At 41.3% G+C, this 22,942-nt stretch overlaps 1 protein-coding gene across 3 annotated transcripts in view; it reads left to right on the forward strand.

The window, feature by feature from the left end:
- The window catches only part of mpripa (myosin phosphatase Rho interacting protein a), a 71,744-nt gene that overhangs the window by 9,378 nt on the left and 39,424 nt on the right, over positions 1-22,942 (forward strand). For all 3 annotated transcript variants that reach the window (XM_085416160.1, XM_085416163.1, XM_085416161.1), the window contains exons 4-5: positions 16,475-16,626; positions 18,288-18,372. In XM_085416160.1, coding sequence (XP_085272286.1) covers positions 16,475-16,626; positions 18,288-18,372 — 237 coding nt within the window. The remainder of the gene's footprint in view (positions 1-16,474; positions 16,627-18,287; positions 18,373-22,942) is intronic.

Consider the following 22,942-nt stretch of genomic DNA (forward strand, 5'->3'; position numbering starts at 1 on the left):
TTGCACTGCATGAGGCAAATGGTGGTCACACCAGATACTGACCGGTTCTGGGTCCCCAGACCCCCAATAGCGCAAAAAACTGCACATTCCAGGGTGGCCTTTTGTTGTGGGCAGTCTGAGGTACACCTGTGCACTACTCATGATGTCAGATCAGCATCCTGATGTGGCACACCTGTGAGGTGGGATGGATTATCTCAATATAGCAGATGTGCCCACTACCACACATTTGGACTGATTTGTGACCACTGTTTGGGAGGGATGGTTATATTGTGTATCTGGAATGAATTTTAGGTCTCTACGTCCATCCCATGGGGAATGGGAGCAGTAACAAAGGTGTTGCGTTTATATTTTTGTTGAGTGTAAGAGCTAGAGGATGTCCATAAATGTTAAAGAGGGGGAAAAATGGTAAAATATGTCGCAAAAAATTCTTGATTTATTGTAGTCTGTATGGCAAACATTGGTCAACATTAAGATCAGATGAACTAAATTGATTTTTAAAGTTTGCCAGCTTTCGCCAGTATAACGTTCCTCTAAACCACATCAAAACCCAATTTTGGGAGCACTCGTTATGATTGTAAATGAGGAGGTTCCCCTCTGTTTTGCTCTTAGCCTGGTTTTTTTTTTTATGGCTCTTCTGTCTTGGCTTAACCAAACCCAGATGGGTTGAGGTTCCAACCTGCAGGATGTGGCATGGCTCTGTGGGAAAGGAATGGACTAGCAAAAACCTGGGAGGGAGCACAGTACTTGAAGTCATTGATTTGGGGTTGCCCACCTACAGTGAACAGCTAACATGACACACCACTGCCACGATTTTCTGCTAAGAGCAGCAGTGGCTCTGGAGAGCTGTTATGTGCACAAGACAAGTGGTAAAGAGAGGGGTAAAATGTAGCTGCAGTAAAAACGATAAAGAGAACTGTGATAAAGAGAACTGTTTACTGTTGCTGTTTGAGTGTGAATAGCTGAAAATGTGCCACTAGTTCACAGAATACGTGTTGTTTTATTTGGTATTTGCAAATATGGAGAGAAGACATAATTATTTAGCAAGCTCACTTGCAGTTCAGTCCCCAGTATTTGCTGAATGCACCAGCTGGATTGTTCTAAAAGCAGACTAACACAGTTTTGTCCAGGCAGCGTTGCTGAGGCAACACGATTTGTCCCTTTTGTCCACCGGCAGTTTACCATGGTATTTGATGCATGGGGCAGATTCTCAGTTTTGTTGAGAGCTCTAGAGGTCTCTGACCTGACTGATATAGGACAGAACAGACTGGAAGCAAAGCACGGATTTGAGCGCTGAAGTTGTCTCTAGGCTCTGTCGAGCAAGCCTTTCTGCTGTGGCTGTGGACAAAAACATCAGATACAGCATCAGAACAAATGTGCAAGGCTGAATTGAAGAGTGTGTGTGTGTGTGTGTGTGTGTGTGTGTGTGTGTGTGTGAAAGAGGGTACTAGAGAGCAGAGGACACGTCTGGAACAGGTGTTGCAAGTTCTGAGTAAGCTCTTTATTAAAGTGTTCCTTGTTTGCAGAGAACAGATGCAGAAGGTGGGTTTTACGATAAGTTTGAGTTAAACATAAAAACAAATAAGACAAATTACATAATTGTGTGTTGAAGTTGTCCAAGTGTGGTGAGAGAAACAGCCTCTCACACCAGATCCATTATCACGTCAGAGTGAGGGCAGATATGTAGATGAGAAAAACTGTCAGGAAAGCTGCTTTAATGACAGCGAGAGTCAGAAAGATCAACACCCATACTCTAATAACCTTCACTGTGCAGTCAAATGCCCTACACATCACCTCGCACCCAGTGAACGTCCTTTGACCGATAGATAACCTATTCTAACTGAAACATGCTCTTCATTATGTGATCTAAACTTTCCTCTTTGGGAATTTATCACTCTTGTGTTGTGGTGTCTGAGGTCACACTGAATCATCAGGCTTGTGCATTGCTAATCTCTTATTAACGTTGAGGGTGGTTTGTGTGCAGTATTTCTTCATTGTATTTCGAGACCTTTGCGGGAACACAGTGCAGGTTGTGTTATCACGCTGTTCGCTTAATGTATTTTATCCCAGGCTGAACAAGCACAGTATACCTGCGAATGAAGTGAGGCTCCCTATTGAGTTGCAGTACACAAAAGACCCTTTCAGATACACTTGGATTGCGTTTGCCTTTAGACTGTATTGACTGCAGTCTGTATCGCAGCCGTATTCAACGAGAACATGATGTTCTCATGATGTTTTAGCTGTTTAAGTCATTCACATTTCATCTTGGCTCGATTAATTTGCTGTGTTTACTGGAATTCAAATAGTGGACTTCTGCCCCATAGCTTTGTCCAAGAACTGAGAGGTTTTTTTTTTTTTTTTCTTTTTTCTTTTTTCTTTTAGACAAACTTCCTTCCATTTCCCACACATTTGTGCATTCTTTTAACTTGAGATACGCACAGGTCCGGCTGCATCTCTGCTTAATCTCTGACATGAACCCATAGAGCCCCGGCCTGTATTTGCCTTCAAGCCTTGTAAAACCTTTTCACATGCTGAAACATGCGTAAATTCTCTCTTTTTTTGCACCTGAGAAACATGAATCTAAACGTTTCGCAGTGAGTGTCTGTTTGGGGTGAGAGCTCGGGGATGGATGAGTGGGCACGGCTTTTGAGCTGTGTTTCTTGCCTCCAGGCCACTCTATGTGGGGGAATAAGTAGAGTTTTACCACCCCACCCCATCAAATTAGGAATACTTAGAGGTGCTCTAGTCTTCCACTCACAGCAAGCGATGAGAAAATGAGTGGAGAAAGAAGTGTGAACCACATGAAGTACATTTGTTTGCGTTATAGCACAAAGGGACAAGAATAAACGTTCGTTGCAGCTCTGGTGGATAGAAGTGGTATAATCTCTCCATATTAGAGCACTGAATATGGTTTCTGGGTTAGGCATATGTTGGTTTTGTAGAGATATGGTGCGTGAGAGTCTTATTTAACCCCTGCCCTTCCTTCCCCATGGTTCCAGTAGGAACTGATCTGCTGGAATGTAAACAGTAATGGATTACAGTTGGGTCACTATACCCAGTGCACAAAGCCACAAAACCATGGGAAGAGCAATTCATACAGCTTGTAATAATCAGGATCTGCAGCACTGTAACTGACATTCAGCTGAATAGCAACCCCCAGTCATAAAGCTTTCACCCAGTGTGGTACATTTATAACAAGAATTCCCTTGTTTTTGTTTCTGTGTGCAGAAATGGGGACTTTGTGGGGATTTTTTCTTTTTTGTCCCTGTTGTGTCCTAGTTAAATTCCCAATTTTGCACTGAAGATCTTATCATTGCTCTGACTTGTTGGCTGATAAAGTTTCACTACAGTAAGAGGGCCAACTTCGGTAAGCATTGTTGCTCTGGCACAACCAACCAAAAATGACAACACAGGCCTGCCTGATTTGAAATTTCATAGCTTGATGATGGAATTGGATGAGTATATGCTAAAGTCATTAAAACACAAACAACAGGCTCAACAGCTAGCTTACAATAAAAACAGTCACACAGGTCTGAAGGCTGGTTGGTGGTCGCATAGCAACCACCAGTCATTAAGGTACAATTTTTGTTCTCGCGACTGGTTGGCTGTGCGTGAAACTGATTCCTAAGGCCCCAGACACACAGGTTTGGAGTCCTGTAAGTGATGCTAGGTTTCAGTACACCTGGGAAGTGGTGAGTGTTTGCAAACTTCCATGCAAATGCTGGGAGACAAAGTTTTTAGTGCAGCACTGTCTTTGTGAATGATTTCGCCTGACGATAGCCAGCATGATGAAGTAAGGTCATGCTTCAGGCCAGCTCACAAGCACAAAGTGCTATGTGAATAAGTGTGTTAATGAGAGCATGGGGTTTTTAAATAACACACCACTCCTGTGCTCTGGTTCAAAGTACTGTTTTTCCATGAAAACATTGTTCTGTAGAAGCATCATCATCCTAAGACAACAGTGATTTGTCATTTGTAGCTTTATGACCTAAGACACAACTTTTTTTTTTTCTGTTGATGTCTCTTATTGACTAAACAAGCGTGATGCATGTCAGCCTCTCTCTCTTGCTCTCGCTCTCTAAGATCCAGTTAGTTTCAGCTCATTAAAGGCAGTTAATCCAAGTGAACACACACACACACTCGAGTACCACATCTAGTTGATGTGGATAGAGTATTTCTTTCTTGAATATCTCTATGTACCTATTGGCCACTTCAGTAGGTCCACCTTGCCTCGATCAGGCTGAACCATCTTTTTTGGGCCTTCAGAAATGCCTTCATACCTCACAGCATAGATTCAGCAATATGCTGGCTTTGATATATGTTTGTAGCTCACTCGTTCTCTCCACCTTTGTCTCTCTGTCCATGGGAGATAATCGCAGAAGTGTTGTGCGTGAAAATATGTTTTTGTCATTTGAAGACAATGGGTCCTATTGTTTAAAATCTTTTTGTCACTTCTTCACTTCACAACTCTGAAATGCTTCTATGAACATCGAGTGAAAACAGTGGTGATTAAGGCATGACTCACAACAGAAGACTGTCAGTAACCACACTGGTTTCTTTAGGGAGGCTTTAATCTATGACCCAGTCTTCCAACCTCGTAGAACACCTGACTCGCTTGCTTATTCCAGCCTGTGTTGTGATTGCTCAGTGTGTTCAGTAAAGATACGAAAAGATGCATGAGCACTCTCCAACTAAGTGCTGACATGCAAGTTTGCTATTACCAAGAGAGTATGACTCAACTAAACTAAACACGGTGAAGGGTCTTAGGAAAGATGGGCTAGGCTGCATATTCAGTTAATATATTACCAGTCTTGCTCTGTGTTATGCTTTTGGCCTGAATTTCTCCATCTGTATTCTTATCTTTGCTCCTTAGTTTTTGTCTCTGTCTTAGTGACCACATTGTTCTGGATATGGCGGATATAAATACTCTGAGACATTTCCTTTTCTTCAGTCAGCAGTATCCTGTAACTGGCTCAGGACCAAGTCTGTCCTCTAAATATTAAACTCGTGGGCTTAGCCTATCTGTGAGATGCTATCAGTTACTTTTATTTGTGTTTAGTTGTTTCATTGACTAATATTAGTTGTTTTCTCTTAAATATAAAATGTAATTTAAAGTTTTATATTTTCATATCTTCTCACTAGCTTCCCTTTGTTCATAGTGATTGTGTGTTCCACAGCCAGATGGTTTAATATGCCTGCAAATAATGGCGCTGAAATTACTGTAGCGACAAAAGATGGACTTACAATTATGCCAAAATATATGTCACTCACATCCCCTTCACAATTGCTAGAGGGGTAGGTTATGTGTAAGCTATTATGTAAAGTAGCAAACACATACTTTTATCTTTGCAAATTCTGAAGTGAAACACTTTTTGTTTTTTTGGGTTTTTTTTAAAGACACTTTGCTGTTGTAGTTGTGAACACATTTTGTGCCACTGTGTCCATATTGGTACTGGTAACCTTAGTGCATCGCATGGTATTCACGGTTAAATGCCTTTGTGTGAGAATAGATTATAATAATTAAGGTTATGCAGGGTGTTGGACTACTGTTTGTTATTTCATGGACTGTGTGGGATTTTGGGCATCAACAGCAATGATGGTGTTCGAATACTGATTTAGAACCTCGCTTACCATGGCAGCGACCTGAACTTCGAGTTCAGGGCATACCATAGTGATTATATTGGCGTTCTGTGTGTGTGTGTGTGTGTGTGTGTGTGTGTGTGTGTGTGTGTGTGTGTGTGTGAGTGTGTGAGTGAGTGAGAGAGAGACTGTTGACAGGATCATTAAAAGTGTGCCAGGTCTCCATTTTGTGTTTATGTGGGACTTTAGCTGACTGTGACTTTGCACTTTCTTTCTTGTGTCATATTTCTCTTGGCGAATGTGAAGGAGGTTTAGTTGAATTCTGGTTGACTGTGGACGAGTACTGTGCCGTGGTGAAAAGTTTTCAGAATATCCTTTTACCATCCTTCGTTTCAACCCTCCCTCAGTCACTCTCTTGTACTTTTTAATGATTTCCAGCCATTCATTAACCAGAAAAAGGCTTATTCCTGGAGGATTTGGCTAAACAAGAACTTCACTTATACATTACTCAGTCCAATTTACTTTCCCGTCCTTTTACCGCTCACTTATCCTGCCACTGTCTTGTATCTCTCTCTTCCATTCCAGCTCTGTCTGGCAAATAAACTGTTTGTGCTGGGGGAGAGCAACCACCAGTATTGTGTAACTTCTTTTCCCCCCCTAAACCCCTCCCTGCTCTATAAAGCCAAACGGGGCCTGGCAGACTGCTCGCTCAGTTTGTTCTAAACACCAGACCAGGACACTGACAAAAGATTTCATTTAAAGTATCAGGGTGAGAGGTTAGCTAGCTCCAAGACGGGTGCTAATAAAACAGTGGGAAGGTCTGCATGTTCAGTGGTGGTGGCGCAGGGACACTGGCAGGCAAAGTGAAAGTAAAAAACATACATTTAAAACCAAACCAAAAAATGCTTCCCAATATATTTAGATTACTTTTTTTGGGCTAGATACATTTTGGACACACGTTTTAAAATAAACCTCCTGTAACTGTAATTTTTGATTTGGTTAGCACCTCAGTTGGAAGTTCAGTTGTAGGCTAGCCTTAGATTTGAAGCCATTGCCTTGGGATAGCCTGTAGTGGCCACAGCTGCAGTTGAATGTCTTTCAGAGACATGACAGGTGCAGCTGTATTAGGTGACCTTTGACCTTTTGCCTCAACATGGTGACCCAGCAATCCTGTCACCTGTTAATGTCAGGGCTTTGCAGCAAAGGTATCTTTAAAAAGTGCAGCCTCAGAGCTGCGTCTGGTCACTGCTTACAATTACAGGATAAGAATAGGATTCATATGTGATGGTGCACACTTTCAGCTTCAAGTATGTTTGATATACAGGTGAAAATGTCTCCCAGTAGAAGTTTTTACTTATGTGGGCCTCTTTTAATGAGTAGCTCAAGCTTATAAAACCTACATTACGTGGAGTTGAAGATTTTGGCTTGCTGCTAATTGTTGTTGGGTGAGCGACTCTCTCTTTAATAACCTGCTCCAGCTTCCTCAGGAGCTGGCCCAAAATTCCCTTTTCCAACAGCCGTGTTCTGGCTTGCTTCCAGCGATTGCACCCTCAGTGTGGTCCTCTCTCTTCTGTGCTTTCTCTCAGCTTTAAGGCAACAAGCACACACCTTCTTTGTAACTTTAGCTATCAAAAATGACTCATGGATGCAATTTTTAAAAAGTTCTTGTAATACAGTACTTATAGCTTTGTGGAAAAAACATGTTGCCTTCATCATCAGTGAGCAGTTTTTTATTTTATTTTTTTGTTTGTTTGTTTTTTTAAATTTTTTTTTTTAAAATTATGGCTGACTGTTTTGGCCTGTCACAATGACCAGATGGTGCTTTAGTTTTAATGGTGTCTGGTCCTAGAACGCATAAAGAAATCTGGAAAGTTTTGTTACCTGATGAATCCTCGCTTCGTTGCTTGAAATTGTTGTCACTGCTGTTTTGATTACGCTGCTTTTCATCCTTGTAGGGAAAAAAAGCTAGCTCCACAGTTGATGTATTAACTTAATTAAGTGAAGAAACATTTTCCTGTGCCTCCTCCATTTTCCCTTCCATTCCTTTTGGCTTGATGGGCAAATTCTGCCTCGACTGGACTGAAGAATTATTTGGTATCTCCCTGCATGTCTTCTGTAATTTCTTCATAGAGCTGACTAAGGTGCAGAAACTAGCTGTTTAATTGAGTTATTTGTATTTATGAACCTTTTCTGTGACTATAGAAGTTTTTATTATAGACTGCAACAGCATCAGAAGACCAAGCATAGAACGGGTACCTTTTCACTTTGGCCTACTTTCCAAAGTGCTGTGTCAGTGCACTGAATGGCGTGCAGCAGCATTTCAGACAGTTGTGTTTGGAGGCAACTTGTAATCTTATAACAAGTGCTGTGTTTTTGCATTGGAGCCAAAAGCTGACCACAGAACTGTGGCTTTAGGGTTTACTGTGCTAGAAGTTAGTGATTAAGATCATTAACATTTAAGACTAACAATGGATAATAGCAGTGTTGCAAAACAGTCTTAATGCGCTGGGCTTCCAGCATTCATTTGGGAGAGTAGCTGTTGGAATGAATTTAGGCTGGTGGACTGCTTGATGAATGTGTTTTAGGATCTAACTGCGGCACTGATGTGACATGCATTTGTGCATTCAGCTCCCAGCCACCCAAGATTTTACATAAGGTCAGTTTCCTGTCTCTGTGATCCACTTTGCTGACAGGAGCATGTGGCACAACAAAAAAAGCTTCTTTACAGTCTTTGCATTCTTTGTTTGTCATCCTATTACTCAGACAAACAGAGGTATCTTTTAGATGATTTTGTCTCAATGTCAGTGGGAGTATGCAAAAGGTGCAAAGTCAAATTTAATAAAATTTGGTGGAGATTTTGTTATAAAGTTGGATCACTTTCATTGAAGGTATGACATGAGACAGTGGACTTGGCAGAGAAAGCCCTTCTCGGTTAGAGATTGGTATCGTAGAAACCAATGCAGTCCCTTCACACATAGGGTAATTATTTGGCACCGTCTCTACAACCTCAAGTGAAGGGTATAAACTGAACAGATAAGCAGTGAGTAGACATAACAGGCTCCATTCATAAGTCAGGAGAAGGAGTGAAGACGGCAAGGAGCAGATGAGAAATTATTAAATAATGATTTTTGACACTGAGATGATTCAGAGAAGAAAGGGGCAGCTTTCACAAAGATTATTGGGATAAGTGCATATGAGAGCATGAGGGTGGGAATGGATGTTTGTATCTGTGTGTGCCTGTATGTCTGTGTCTATATGTCAGGTTGGGTGTCAGGCGCCACCTCTCTGGGGACATCTGAGATGTCCCCAGAGAGGTGGCGCCCTCCAAGGTTTGGAGGCCTATCTCCCCCCACCACCACTTCCCCTGCCAGTGGCGGACCCCCTCAGACATCGGTGCGTTGGTGGTTCTTTGTGTCCGGGGATGGGCGTCCAGGTACACACCGGCTCACTCCTTGGCGGCCGCTTATCGGGGCCTGGAGCCTGGGGCTCGCTCGGGCCACTTCGGAGGTGGGGTGCCCCCGGCCTCTCGGCCTGGGGCTCGGTCACTCAGGCGCAGCTGGCTGCCGGCGGAGCTCACGGGCGCGTCACTGCAACTCCCCCTGGCTTCTGCTCCGCGGCTGCTGAGTGAGCCCTCATCTGGGACTCTCCTCAGCTCTTTCCGGGACAGTGGCGCAGCTGCCCCTCTGTTGGTCTTCCTTGGTCTCTTGTGTTCTGGGGGCCTCTGGATGTCTGGAGTTTTGATCTCCTCCACACCTGCTTCACGCCCTGGAGGACGGGGCTGTGGCCCCCCCACACCCTCTAGCAGATTATTACATGAAGGAACCTTTTAAAAAACAAAAAACAAGCGCGTCCATGCTCACAGGTGTACACACGGGTGATCACACCCACAAACTACACCCTTTTTGGCTCCTACCTCAAAGCACACTGTGTTCTGTTGATCTTATGTGCTGCACAATAATGTTTAACATTTAGTATTTACTGTCATATTCCCATATATCATTGTGATGTTGTTTATTCTATTACTCTTGTTCTCTTCTGCTTGCTTTCTTTTTTCTTTCTCAGCAGGTGATCCAGGTGATTGATATATGCATTTTTTTTTTCTCTGCCCGTTCTGTTGGTTTTTGTCTTTTGCCCTTCTCCCCCGTCCCTCTTCTCAGCTGTTTCTCTTTCCCTCTTTCTTTCTCCCCTTCTTTCCCCCAGTCAAGTCTGTCCCGTATTCAGTAAGTGAAAATAAAATAAACAATAAAAGGTGAATCAAATGGACCATTACGGCAAGGCTGGGATGGTCAGTTTGGTAAAGTAAATCCGTTGGGCATCTTTCTTTGCCTTTAGACAACAATTCTGATGGCAAAAGAGCCAAACGGGACAGGCCAAAAAAAAAAAAAAAAGATTATTGGGAGAAAAAGAAAAGGTGTTATCTGTGGGTAAACACACACACACCCTAACAACAACTTTTTAGATCTTACAGCCAAGGCAACATGACACAACTCGACTGTAGCACCTGTTTCTGCTGCCAGCCCATCAACTCTGTCACCACTTCAACATAGGCTGACAGATTTCTCACACTCTACATAATAAAAAGCAGCAAAAGGCAGTCATTATTACAGGCGTCACACCAACAGCTCCTGGCTGAGTGATACTGCGTTACCGTAAATGCCTTGTTTGACTTTTGTGTGACTACATGTGTTTTTATTATTCTATTGTTGGCTTGCCACCATAACGGGCAGCCGGAGATCAGGTTCACATAGTTGTAGTTTACTGCACTTGATTGACCGATTGCAATCATAGCCTGCATTTGAAGAGAATCCTGCTGTACTAAGCAGCGGCAAAAAAAGAAAGGTCTTCATCATCACTTACTCACCCTCATCTTCCTCCGCCTCTGCATTTGTCGGCTGCTGGCCTCCTACAACAGCATTAAACCACCCACATTCTCTCACCACTCTCCATAAGAAGAGAAGCGCTGCTGCCACCCACAACCCTCTCTGAAATATCTTCTACAAATATGTGTGAAATGTGTGCTGTGGTTTTTCCTTTGCTCTTGTTCATTTTTTTTTTTCACATAATATTGTGTGTTAGCGCTGTGTTCTTCCAGCCTCCGCTGTAGCTCTGTTGCTTCATTACCGTCTGAAAGTCCAGAATGCATACCAGTGGGATGAGGTGTATCTGAGAATGCCTGACAGGACTGCACTTTATAACACATGGTTTATTTTGATTATTGTTATTGTTTTAATCCATCTATATGTTTAGCTGGAGTACAGACCTATAGTGGATATAGTAGTGTTACAGAGGGGGCTGTTACTGTGCCTGCTGAAAGCAGTCTTAATACGGAGGTAAAATGACCTAACCGAGAGGCTGTTGGACTTGATGATTGTAGTGTTGCCTGTGACACATCTCTCAACTCTATTTCCTAGCCTGATCACAATGTATATCTGTTGTTGTATGATGATTATGTGCTTGGGAAGGAGGTGGTTTGATGGTCCTCTGCAGCACAGCTAAAGGTGACTCCCATCCATATAGCACCTGAGGATATTTCCCTGCAGCTGGTTGTTGGCTCGATTACTGGTATCAAAAAATGTGTGTTTGCTCCTGTTGTTCTCAGTTGCTATGGAAAAATTTATCGCATAATTGCTGTTATTTGTAGCAAGCAGAGGATGGACCCTGAAGAGACCTGATTTCAAGCTTTTGCACGTGAATCAGGATGAAACGGCGCCAGTTCATCGGCTTTTCTTTTGGCTCCAGTGTCTGAAATGATCAAACTAGAATAGCTTTGGATGCAGAATAAAGAAGCCTGCTGGTACATGTCTAAAGACGAGTAATGTAACTCAAGAAGTGAAGTCATAGCATTTGAATTTGTCACCACACAGGATGGCAGACAGAGTGGCACCTAGTAACCAATAACAGATGTTTCTAATTAACGGACAGGTGTTCGTAGCTAACCTTGGCAGCATATTTAGTTGCAATTATGCTGATTGTGAGAACTTGACTGAATGTATTGGAAAATGTATTGCAACTTGTGACTCACACAGTATAATGCAATTTACCTCACAATCTTCGTGAGTCATTTTCAAACGGCCTCTCGCTTTCCACGAACAGAAACGAGTCAATCGAACCCAAAAATGTTGATGGCAGAGGACGAGAATTTGCTTCGCAATGGAAAAAAAGAAAGCGGACCATCAGTGAGCTGCCAAAAGAAGCAAATATTTCTCCCACTGTGTCATAAGGGAGAATGGGCTGTTTTGCTTAGCTGCAGAATTGCAGTGAGCAAAGGAAGCCCAGGCACAAAGATATGTATGGAACTCACCTGATTACCATTATATAAACAGATGTGGTTTCTAATGAATACCACCATATTGCCACACAGCATCTGAGCAGAATAGTGCATCCTGGCTGCGATATTGTCAGTGGTTTTAATGATTAGCACCCCCTGTTCTTTCCGACTGTACAACTTGAAATAGTTGCTGTTGTCTTTAATTGTTTTCCTCAATAACCTCACTTGCTGTTTTTGACTGCGTAAGCACTTTCACGCTGATGAAGTTATCTACAGTTACTTGGATGCTGTACTAGTATTGCTCACAAAGTCAGTTGTGGAAATCTGCACATATCTCACACTCCCAAATTAACTGGGCACAAAGGGAGGACCACCAACCAATTTTCAGCCATTAGTAGGAGGATGTGTCATTGGCACTTTCTTCAGTGCCAGCTAACAGACGATTATTTTGAGGTATTGATTGTGTTGTAGAATTATTTAGTGCTCCGGCATATAACGGTAGAAGTTTCATATTATCTTTGCTTGGAGGCTTGGCAAGTTTCAAATGTTCACACAAATGGTGCAGTCATTTCCAATAAGTGGACAACTTGCCATGTTTGAAGTTCACATCCTGCATAAATAAGCTTAAATGTTAGGTTATCAGAACAAATTGTTCCTTGGATACTAATCAGTACTCAACATTACTGTTGTGTTGAATATTAATTATCATCACTACTGATATGAACAGAGCTGTCTTCACACAACCCCTCCAGCCACTAGCAGCTGAACACACGAGCAGTGTTTGAACAATAAGAAAACTGAACAGAATATTTTGAGGAATTTCAAGATTTCAGTAGACCATTCTGTGAAAGTGCTAAACCGCTTTGATAACCTGGCCAACAAACATGTTAGCCTTTTAACTATTAGTGATTATCCAATAGGCACAAACCCAGCCTCAGGGGCTCCCAAGCTTATGTGCTATCTTGTGAGCTAGTGCTAGTCCAAAGCCTGCATAAATAGGAAGGTTGCATAAGGAATTACATCCTGTGTAAAGTCATCCGGCTGTGGTCACCCCTTGGGATATTAGGGAGCAGCTGAATACATATATGTAAAGTGTATATCGCCCTACAGTTACACTTTGTAGGTATTTCTTTGCCTCCTTTTTGTGCTACATCCGAAATCTTGAAATAGTATTGTCTGATATTATAGTTGTAATTTTTTGCCCCCATGGTATCTTCAATGGTATTTTCCTGGGTATCTGTATCGAGTTTGAAATTCTAGTATCCAACCTAACACATGCACATATTATACTACATGAAAATGTACTACCTGAAGTATCCAAAGTAAAAAAATGCTTCTGTCTCTTGCTTTTGCATGACATGAGCAGTTTAAGAAGGGAGTCTATTTTCATAACCTGTTAATTTTAAAAATTGAGCCAAACCTGAATTGCCTGTGAGTAAAACAAAATCCTAAAATTGGGAAATTAACTGAATTAAATGAATCATACATTTTCCAGTACAGTAGCCTTGCATGTATCTAATCCCACAGTTTACAGTGTTTATAAATGATGCGACTGCATAGTTTTCATGTAAAGATTGTTATGACAGCTTAAAATTTTTACCTGCAGCTGCTGATTCAGTATTCACATGCTAGACTGGAGAAATTGGATCTCTCCCTGATTTGTCCAGCCTCCCTTTGGGACTCTGTTCAACGACTCCCATGGAGTATTTCCACTATTGTCTAAGAAACCTCAGAGACAAGAATAAGTTTATGCTGGCTTCATAATTTTCATGCTGTGACCACAAAAGGACATTTGTTTGGGCCTCTTGTCTCCCGGTCATTTCCTTATTGAGGGTTAACGGGAGGAGTTGCTCTGTGGACTGTTGCGACTGACAATCCTACATTATGTGAACTAGTGCTGATTCACAAAGGATTCATTGTGAAGAGCGGTGGCCCTGGGAGAGTGGAATGGGTCTAGGTTAGGTGACAGAGGTGTGGGTCTAGGGGCTAGAGGCACTATGGCTGGACCAAAGTGGGGGAGTGTATGGTGCTCAGCTGACACAGTGCTGGAGCTGGGAGGGGGCACATGTGTGAGAGGAACCCCGTGCTGGTCGCCACACAGCTCCAGCAAACATTTACTGTACTCCTACTGCGCTGCCTCCTACTACAGTCAAAGCACTGAAATCCCTCTCAGAGGTGAGCTGCTCTATGAAAATAGGTTCCTAATCGAAGCTGCTGTCAGTCTGATTTATTTTCTGTGTTCATGAGAATCCAATGCAGTGCTTATTAAACCAGGGCCTTAAGCTGCTTGTACAACTGTTCCCAGAATCAGACATTTTTTGCCGTTTATCCTCTTCTGACTCCAGCTCAAGGACAAGCCCACATGTGTGGTGTACTCTAGATTTGTTTACACAGACAGATGGCCGAGCAGTCCAAAGTCAAAGTCCACAAAAGCCCTTTTTATTTTATTTTTTTTCCTGCTGCACTGCTGTTCTGCTTGACCACTAGCTCAAGACCTTAATCTCCCTCCTCTCACCCTCTACTGGTCCTCCTCTCTGTCTTTTAAATCTTCAACGTCTCTGTGAGGGTGAGACCAGGGCTTTCAGGTCAAGCTGACTCCAGCCTCTCTGGCTAGCCACTATGGACCAGGACTCAGTCCTTGCCCAGCTGTCCCAAGGGTTGTTTACATGGCTCTGTGTCAAGTCCGGCTGTTGCCCTGGCCTCTCTACTGTCAAAAGCCCTTCGGTTACAGGCCATTTTAAAGTTGTTGAACCAAAACAATGTCCAATCGCCATTTTTATTGCATGCATACACCGCATAGATGTTAGTCTTGTTAGACTAACCTACTGTCCTCCTGCTCCTATTTTTCAGTGCCAAAATTTTGACTCTTACAAAATAGAAAGTGGTAAAAAAGTGACAATTAATAGCAACAAAGTAAACGGGGCCTCTCATCTTCCCTCAGGGTGGCGTTACCACAACTGTGGATTTCTCTGTCCACATTAGAGGCCATAAATGGGCCTCAATTGCTCTCTTACTGATAGGTTACAGTTAAGCTGCACTATTTGGGTCCTTGATTCAGATCTATTGGATCACTACGTGGCCTTTTAATTTTCTCTCCCTTTCCAGCTCTCTCGTAATGAGTGCAGATTTGCTGAGGGCTGTAATTTATCATCTTTGGTCTGCTACGTTAAAGCTTGCGGATCCCTGCATGTGGGGTTGTTTTAGTGAAGCTAGAGCAGTTGATAGAATTTTAGTGTAAACTTTGTCAGTTTGCTGTATTTTGTTTTGCTAGAATGCTGTTTGTTTTATTGTATTATAAATCCCTTTACATTAGTATGCTTTGTCTGTCCTTTTTAATCCCTTATTTAAAAAAAAAAAAAGAACTTTTGCATTTGTTGTTCAGTTGACTTGAAATTAAAGTTCATGGGGCTCCACCAAGACCATTTAAGCTCAATAAATGTATGATATTTCTAAAGCCAGCGAGCAAAACGATTTAATAATCGTGATCTGTTTTTTCCAGAAAAGAAAATTGTAGATATTTTTGTCCTAAGCTAGTAGAACAGATTAGATACGCAGTGCTCACTTACTTGATTGAACAAATTTAAATCCCTCAGTCAACATAGGATAGGATTATTCTAGCTTTTTTTTTTTTTTTTTTTTTTTTTTCAGGGCTCGTGGAAGTCATTTGGAGGTCAGACTGAATTAAAGTCAGGTGTCAGAGCTTTGTAATATTTCTGGTTGCTTTTGTGCAGTTGTTTGCCTTCTTTACTGTCTTCATAAGAAAGCAACTGCACAAGTCTTTTTACTCCTTGGTGCTCTTAGAAAGCCATGATTTTTACAACACTGTAGATGAGTAATGCAGTGCCATTGACTGGTATAACTAGATTATATGATCTTAGTCTGTATTCATTGTAAATAAGCCGTGGTGCATTTAAAAAGCTGTTGTGTACTTACACAAACTTCCATTGAAACCCTAAGTCATTGTACACAAAGTGGTATTATTCAGAAAGTCCTGTGGTCATGGTATTTATTGCTGACAGATGGCATCCGTGTCAGTCTGCATAGCTGTGTTTGCAGATCGCGGCGAGGCATCAGACAGCGAACCACGTAATGAACCTATGAACTTGTACTGTAACAGGCACTTCTTTCACAGGGCCATTCATGCGGTTTTAGTGCAGTCAGTTGAGTTCATTTGAGAAATTTGTCATTCATTTTTATCTTATTTTTGGGTACATGTGCTTATTTAACTTATCCTACAAATAAAATTGCACCTTCACTAAAAATGTAATACAGGCTTGATTATTGACTTCATAACAGTTTCATGCTGATAACATCAAAGCTGCAAAGAACTGCAGTTTTTCCTCTTGTAAAATCATGTTTTTCCTAGAGCAGTGCTGCATATGTAAGGCAATTATGGAATTAACGCAATTTAAATGCTTCGACGCATATCTCAAATCACAAAATACTGAAAGTGAGCCGTGACAAGAACATTTGCGTTTGCACAGACTGTTATATCAGTGTGCGGCATGCCAAGCTTGGCATGAAATTTCATGCTGGGGCGGATTGTGTGAGAAGGCAGACCATGTGGAGGGATTTGCAAGCACGTCTGTTAACCTTACCACTTACCACTTTCTCCCTGTGCCTCTTCAGCCCAGCACGCTTCCCCAGGGTACAATCAATATGAACCAGTGTTCTGACGTCATCGACGGCGAGTCCAGGACAGGTCAGAAGAACTCGCTGTGCATCCTGACCCCTGAGAAGGAGTACTTCATACGGGCCGAGTGTAAAGAAATCATCAATGGGTAAGACGTAAAAACCTGCTATCATAGTACTCATAATCATCTACTATATTAGGATTCGCAAATGCACATCCTGCCATTATTTGGATACATATATAGAAAGAAATGACTTCAGGTGGGCAGTGTGGTTTGTGTTGCTCTGTCTTCTGGGTTGCATGGACAGTGGTGACAGAAATAAAGTGGTATGGCTGTGTGTAGCTGCTGTGGCAGCCAAACTGCTCTGCCCCCTGCTGTCTCCTTTGTGCTGTGCTCTTCAGATAGTTGTAATTTACGCTGCAGTGACAGTGCACATTCTTGAACTGTTGGCTCTGCCTGCTTTTCTAACCCTCTCCCTGTCTTAACAAAGTCTTCTACAGCAGGACCTAGATTACAGTACTAAAATGTAATCTTCATACTTCAGGCTTCATTTGAGCCTGCAGTTTAAAGCGTGTTTCTGCACTGCGCTCTCCCTGGCCGGCTGATGCACATTATAGCTATTCTTAGGGAACTGTGACTCACAGCACCCACTCCTCATCATGCTACCTGCTCTGTCGCTATTCACCTCCCACTCTCCTATCATCATCTGGCATGCATGTGTTTGTTCTAGGCCATCACAGAACCATATTAGCTTTTCAAGTTTGTCATTTCCTGACAGTGGAATTTATTTTTCACTATGTTATTCTCCTCTAAAATGTCTTTTGACTTTTATTAGAGTTTGAACACAGTGCCATGTGTTGGTGTTCTGTCCTAAAAATGTTGATCACTAGATTTGCTAACCCTGTCCGTGTCAGCACTTCATTCAGATGATGTAAGGATCTAGATTCGCTGTTACCTGTATAAATATTTCTGGTGTTAAAGCACCGTGGTTTACCATATCCAACAAAATGCATTATCCCCATCTTTTTAACTAAAGCATAACTTCAAAAGAATGAATATGCAAACAGAAATTAAGATCTGTTATGTTCTATGATTTTTGTTCTCTACCATTTTCTTATTTTCTGTCATAAATATGCTCTTAGTTTTTGGTGGATTCTCAGATTAAACATGGACACAGAATCACAAAATGAAGTAAGCATATGTATGTGCCATCCCAAAAGCTCAGACTTCAGATACTCCTAAATGCTTTGACACAGCCAGGGTTTCTTTCTAGTTTTACCTGTATTTACTGTCAGAGTAGATCTTGCTAATGTGGTCATCTCGGACACAGCTCAGGCTATGAGCTCAGACGCCCCACTCACCTGCTGTGTAAACCTTCTGTTTGTGAGAGGCAGCCAAACTGAACAAAGTAGTTCCAAAGAGAGGGAGGCCTTAAAGGGAAGCTGCTTGTTTCAGGCAGAGGATGAAATGGGAGGCTAAACAAACGCTCAGTATGATGCATATTAGAATTCAATGAGATGTACTTTGAACTGTGAATTTGTAAAAGCTACTTTACTAGAGTCCAAGACTACAAATATGGAGCTGGAATAGGCTACCTTTTAAGAAATGAAACTGTGCTGACTTTGCTGCTTTAGCCTTTAGTGTTGTAAATGTGTTATTAACATATCGCTTTGTCGGGGCATGCTTCGTAGTTTATTCTTTGCTGCAGAAAACTTTGTCCCTTTGTATATGAATCCATTAAGCATGCAGAGTTTATGCAGTCAGAATTTAAGACTAGAAGAGCACTTACACTGTTTCATTATTTGCAGGTGGCAGGAGGCTCTGACTGTGTACCCCAGGACAAACAAACAGAACCAGAAGAAAAAACGCAAAGTCGATCCACCCACTCACCAGGTAATGAACTTATTCTTTCTTTGCCCAGTGAACAACAGCCAAATTTAAATTGTTATATTATATGTCATGAAGTGTATAGTTTTCTTTTCTTTTTTCAGTTTAATATTGGTGGTTTAAAACAAATCAAAAGCTTGGGACTTGCATGTATAAATGTCAAAGAACATTTATGTTGTATTCTTTCAACGTGTTTTGTATGAGGGAGAACTATGTTTAATAACTCACAATGAAGCATCTTTATGTTTCTGTGCTTATGACAGCTCTGACAACAGGATTTATGTGCTTGAGTTCATGTGGCTGTCCACAGCCCCAGTCAACCCCACATTCATGAATGGGTTTTCTCTTAGATGTCTGGGGGGAAATATGAACTCACAAATGAGCTGATTAATTAAAGCTCAGAGGTGGTTTTTGACTGTAGCGCAATGATTATGACACAGTTTTACCCAAATATGTGCAGTAATAGGATTAAATGATGACGGGATCACAGGCTGTATTCAGGAGGTTTGTCTGTGTCGACATAGAGCTGCAGCTTGACCCTTATGTTTTAGATATTATGAACATTATAAATTATCCACATGTGGCAATTGCTTCATTCCTTGTCAACAACAAAGAGAGCATATATTTAAGGATGACCTCTGCCATGGAAATATGCAGAACGGATGCCTCTCATTCCTCTCCAACTACAACAGCTTTTTTCCCCCCTTTGAGAGGGAGACAGATGTAGTTTTTCTGCCAGTGACATGCTCAACAGTTTAAACCGCCTATATTTACATTCCTGTGTCACATGATATGTCAGTTTCGATAGACAACACGCCTCACACTTGTCTAATTTAACTCCAGCTATCAGTGAAGCACACATCGTGTTACATATTGTTTCTTGGGTGTTGTAAATCGCATGTGGTATTGTTTTCCACAATTAATACCTGCTTTATGCTTCCAGCAGTGCATAATTGCATAGATATGGAACAGTATCACAAGGTTGGCAGGCAGCAAACATTAGTCAGCTATCAAAATATTCCTGAACAAACAGTGAAGGGAAATGTTGACAACTGCATGTGTGCTGTAACAACATTCAGCAGCAACTTTGATCCTGTTGCACATGAATTTGCTGGTGCGCTCAGTTTCATTGTCATGTCCAGCAGCTGCCATCACACCTGTCAGGCTTTTTCAGTCCGTGTGGTGATTAAGCATTTGGTGCTTATCAAAGCATTCCCATTCAGGACTTATCGAGGATTTAAATCCTTAAATATTTGTGGCAACCCAATAAAGGTTTTGTCATTTCACACTGAGCTCCTGAACTCTTAACAAGATGCATGTTTAAGTCTGTGAGCCGGAAAAGGTGCACTTTGGGTTTTGAACTCCAGTAGTCCTGCCTATTAAACAATCTTTGCAGAGTACATTTAACGGTCTAAAAAGGGTCAAGGTCACTAATGTGTCTTTCAAGCCTGTCTTGCAACGCCTTTCAGAACCACCATGGGAGCAAAAAGCAGTTTTTGCGTCAGAGCAAGTTTTGTATTCCCTGGCAGGTAGGAATAAAAGAATAATGGTCCAGAGTGAAGATGAAATATAAGAGTATGATATAATAAAATTGCACAGACCACCCACCATGGCATACCAGTTTGTGCCCCCCGCCCCCCTCCTGTGTGAGGCCTGGCCAAGTTTGTGGTGCATACAAACAAACGTACAAACTGAACTTCATTGTCTGGTTCCTCTAATGACGGCGCCCCGAATCAGACTGTGACCTTGCTCGGCTTATGCAGACTGGCTCATTTACAGAGAGAGCGGCGACACAGACATGACCTTGACTGTGTCTCGCTGTGACCACCAGTTACGTCTGTTTTCATTGGTCTTGTTTCTTTTCTTTGCTGCGTACAGTAACTGTTCGTGTAGGTAACCAAACCTGAAGCTCCTCTTCTGTTCACATATAATTTCCTCTGAAAGGTTATTCTTGGATTGCTATTCATTTTTGTTCTTTACTTGTTCATTTTGTTGGTAAAATCCACAATTAATTGGTTATTTAATATTATGGTACCTATAGAGTTAAACACTATAGGGAGGCATGGAGTCAGGCCTACAGCTCTAAATCTACATTGTAAACACTTCACTGGCGAATGTGATCAAATTTATATTGTGCCAATGTGACAAATAATTGGGCTACAGCAGTTCTAGTGACTCAATGGTGAAATGCATATCAGCCTATAAAACATTCAAGGAAGAATAAGAAATATGGAGAATGGCAGAATTCAAATTTTTAAAAATGAACCGTTACTGTCGCCTAAAGCAGACCCTCAGTTGTCATGCCATATCCTGACCAGCAGTTGTATTCTATTGTGAATCATGAAGAACTTCTTGTTTTATATTTGTATTAAATATATGTGGGAAAATGAATAAAACCAATAAATATAATTAAATAAGAAAGTAAATTGGGGGATTAATGCAAAGGTAAATAAAGAAGAAAAGGCAAGAAAAGTCAATTCATGTAATATTTTAAAGCCAGTCACTCTTACAGCAATTTATAATAGTTCTGGTGTGTTTAATGGTATGTAACCAACCAATGAGCTAATGTGGTGGGGAGGTATGCATCTGTCTATCCGTCCAGTTTCCAGGAATCACTCCTCCTCGACTATTGGTCACTTTTTAGCGAAACAAAATTAATTTGTCTTTACGTATGACTGTTGTGAACTGTAGTACAGCAAAACAAACTTACCGCTCTCTTTCTGTACTTCACACATTACAATAAACTGTGAATTCTGATGGAGCCGATGAGCTACTAAGGCTACGTTCACACTGCAGGTCTTAATGCTCAATTCCGATTTTTTTTTTTTTTTTTTTTTTGTCTGCTTATTCACACTACAGATAAAATGCGACAGCAAACGCGCTCTAGTGTGAACGCTCAAAGCGGCCCGCATGCGCAAAAGAAGACGTCACACACAACGCGCTCTGTTTAGACCCAGAACAAACAGTATTGTTTGACTGATGGCCGTTAATATAAAGACTTCAGACTTTACGTTTCCCAATTTTTGCTTTAAGTTATTTTGCTATTTACATAATAATGTAAATAACCTAATAATTACCTTTTATTGCTGTTTTAGAGGAGCGGTGCTTCAAAGGATAGTTGCAGATTTCTGTCAGAATCTGCAGATTATACAGTACAAATAAAATGTTCACGTTTCTCCAACGTTGTCTTCCCAACAGTTTCACTGACATCTACACTGGATGGCCAGGAAGCGTTCACGATGTCTTCTCGGGCGCTGATAATTGGCGTCTGTCTTGTGTCAGTGACGTAAAAGATGGATTTAATGCGACATGACCGTTCAAACAGCAGTCGCTTTCTAAAACATCGGATATGTATCGCATTCAGTACCACATACGAAAGTGACCCAGATCAGATTTGAAAATATCGGATTTGTGCCGTTCACACTGTCATACCATGATCGGATATGGGTCGCATAGGGTCAAAAGAATCGGATTTGATGCGCTTTCGCCTGCAGTGTGAACGTAGCCTATGTGACTGATCTGGTTAGTTCATCCAGCCAAAGGACTGATGAGCTCTCACCATCCATTCACAAGACTCTACTCCTCTTACAATGTTGGTGAGAATTTAATTGGTCTGAATCCAAGGTCTTATTGCTCAAGGTCATGTTTGTCGTTTTAATTAGATTTTAATTCAGTAACAATACAGGGGATGTTTTGTACAGTAATTTTGGTGGGCTAATCAGCTTCTACATCATTGACCTTATGGTTATTGTGTGGATGCTTTAAGCATCCACACTATTGAGTTCCTGTTTCTCTTTATTCTTTATTATTCTTAGGACTTCCGTACACTTTTCGCCGTGGAACTACTTCCACAATTTTTGTGCTATTTTCACCGTTCAAACTTTAAACTATTTAGCTATTTTTGCTAATGCCGGCTATGACTTTTGCTATTTTTAACTATTATACTTTTTAAAATATTCCACTTTTTTCCTTTAATTTGTCCCATTGAAATGAATGGGAAACTTCTGCAATTCTGCTAAAATTTGCTTGTTTTTGAAACTTAACTACTTCCTCATATTTTCACCTAGAACAACCATTCAAACTTTAAAATGTTCATAAATTATTGGGCTATTCAGGTATGATTCAGCTTTTTGAAATCTTTTACTGTTTTACTTTTATGCCTCTTAAAGTTTTGAGTTGCAAAATTGTGATTTTTCACAAAATACATGCGTTGTTATGGTTGCTATGCTCTTGGCTTCCAGTGTGTCACTGAAGGTTTTGCAATTTTCACTTCATGTCCGAACAACTTCTTGCTACTTGCTCAATTTTCACTCAACTTCCACAAATTATACATCAAAACGTAGGTATTTTTGCTGGCTTTCAGAAAATGTCACTATCATTGTTGTGGGATTTATAGAATTTTTGCAAATCTCCTCAGACCAACACAAGGTCTCAAAACTCTCCATATAAAGTCAATGGAGAGCTTGTTCAAAATCATCGCTGGATTTCTGTAATGAGAGGCATATTCGAATCGTCATATCTCCTTAACGAAGCGACTTTAATACATGAGGCTTGTCCCCGAATATCTTCAGACACC

This window comes from Rhamphochromis longiceps, linkage group LG8 (assembly GCF_057381845.1).
Source record: "Rhamphochromis longiceps isolate RC_006_pf linkage group LG8, R_longiceps_female_GT1.1, whole genome shotgun sequence".
Classification (NCBI taxonomy): Eukaryota; Metazoa; Chordata; class Actinopteri; order Cichliformes; family Cichlidae; genus Rhamphochromis; species Rhamphochromis longiceps.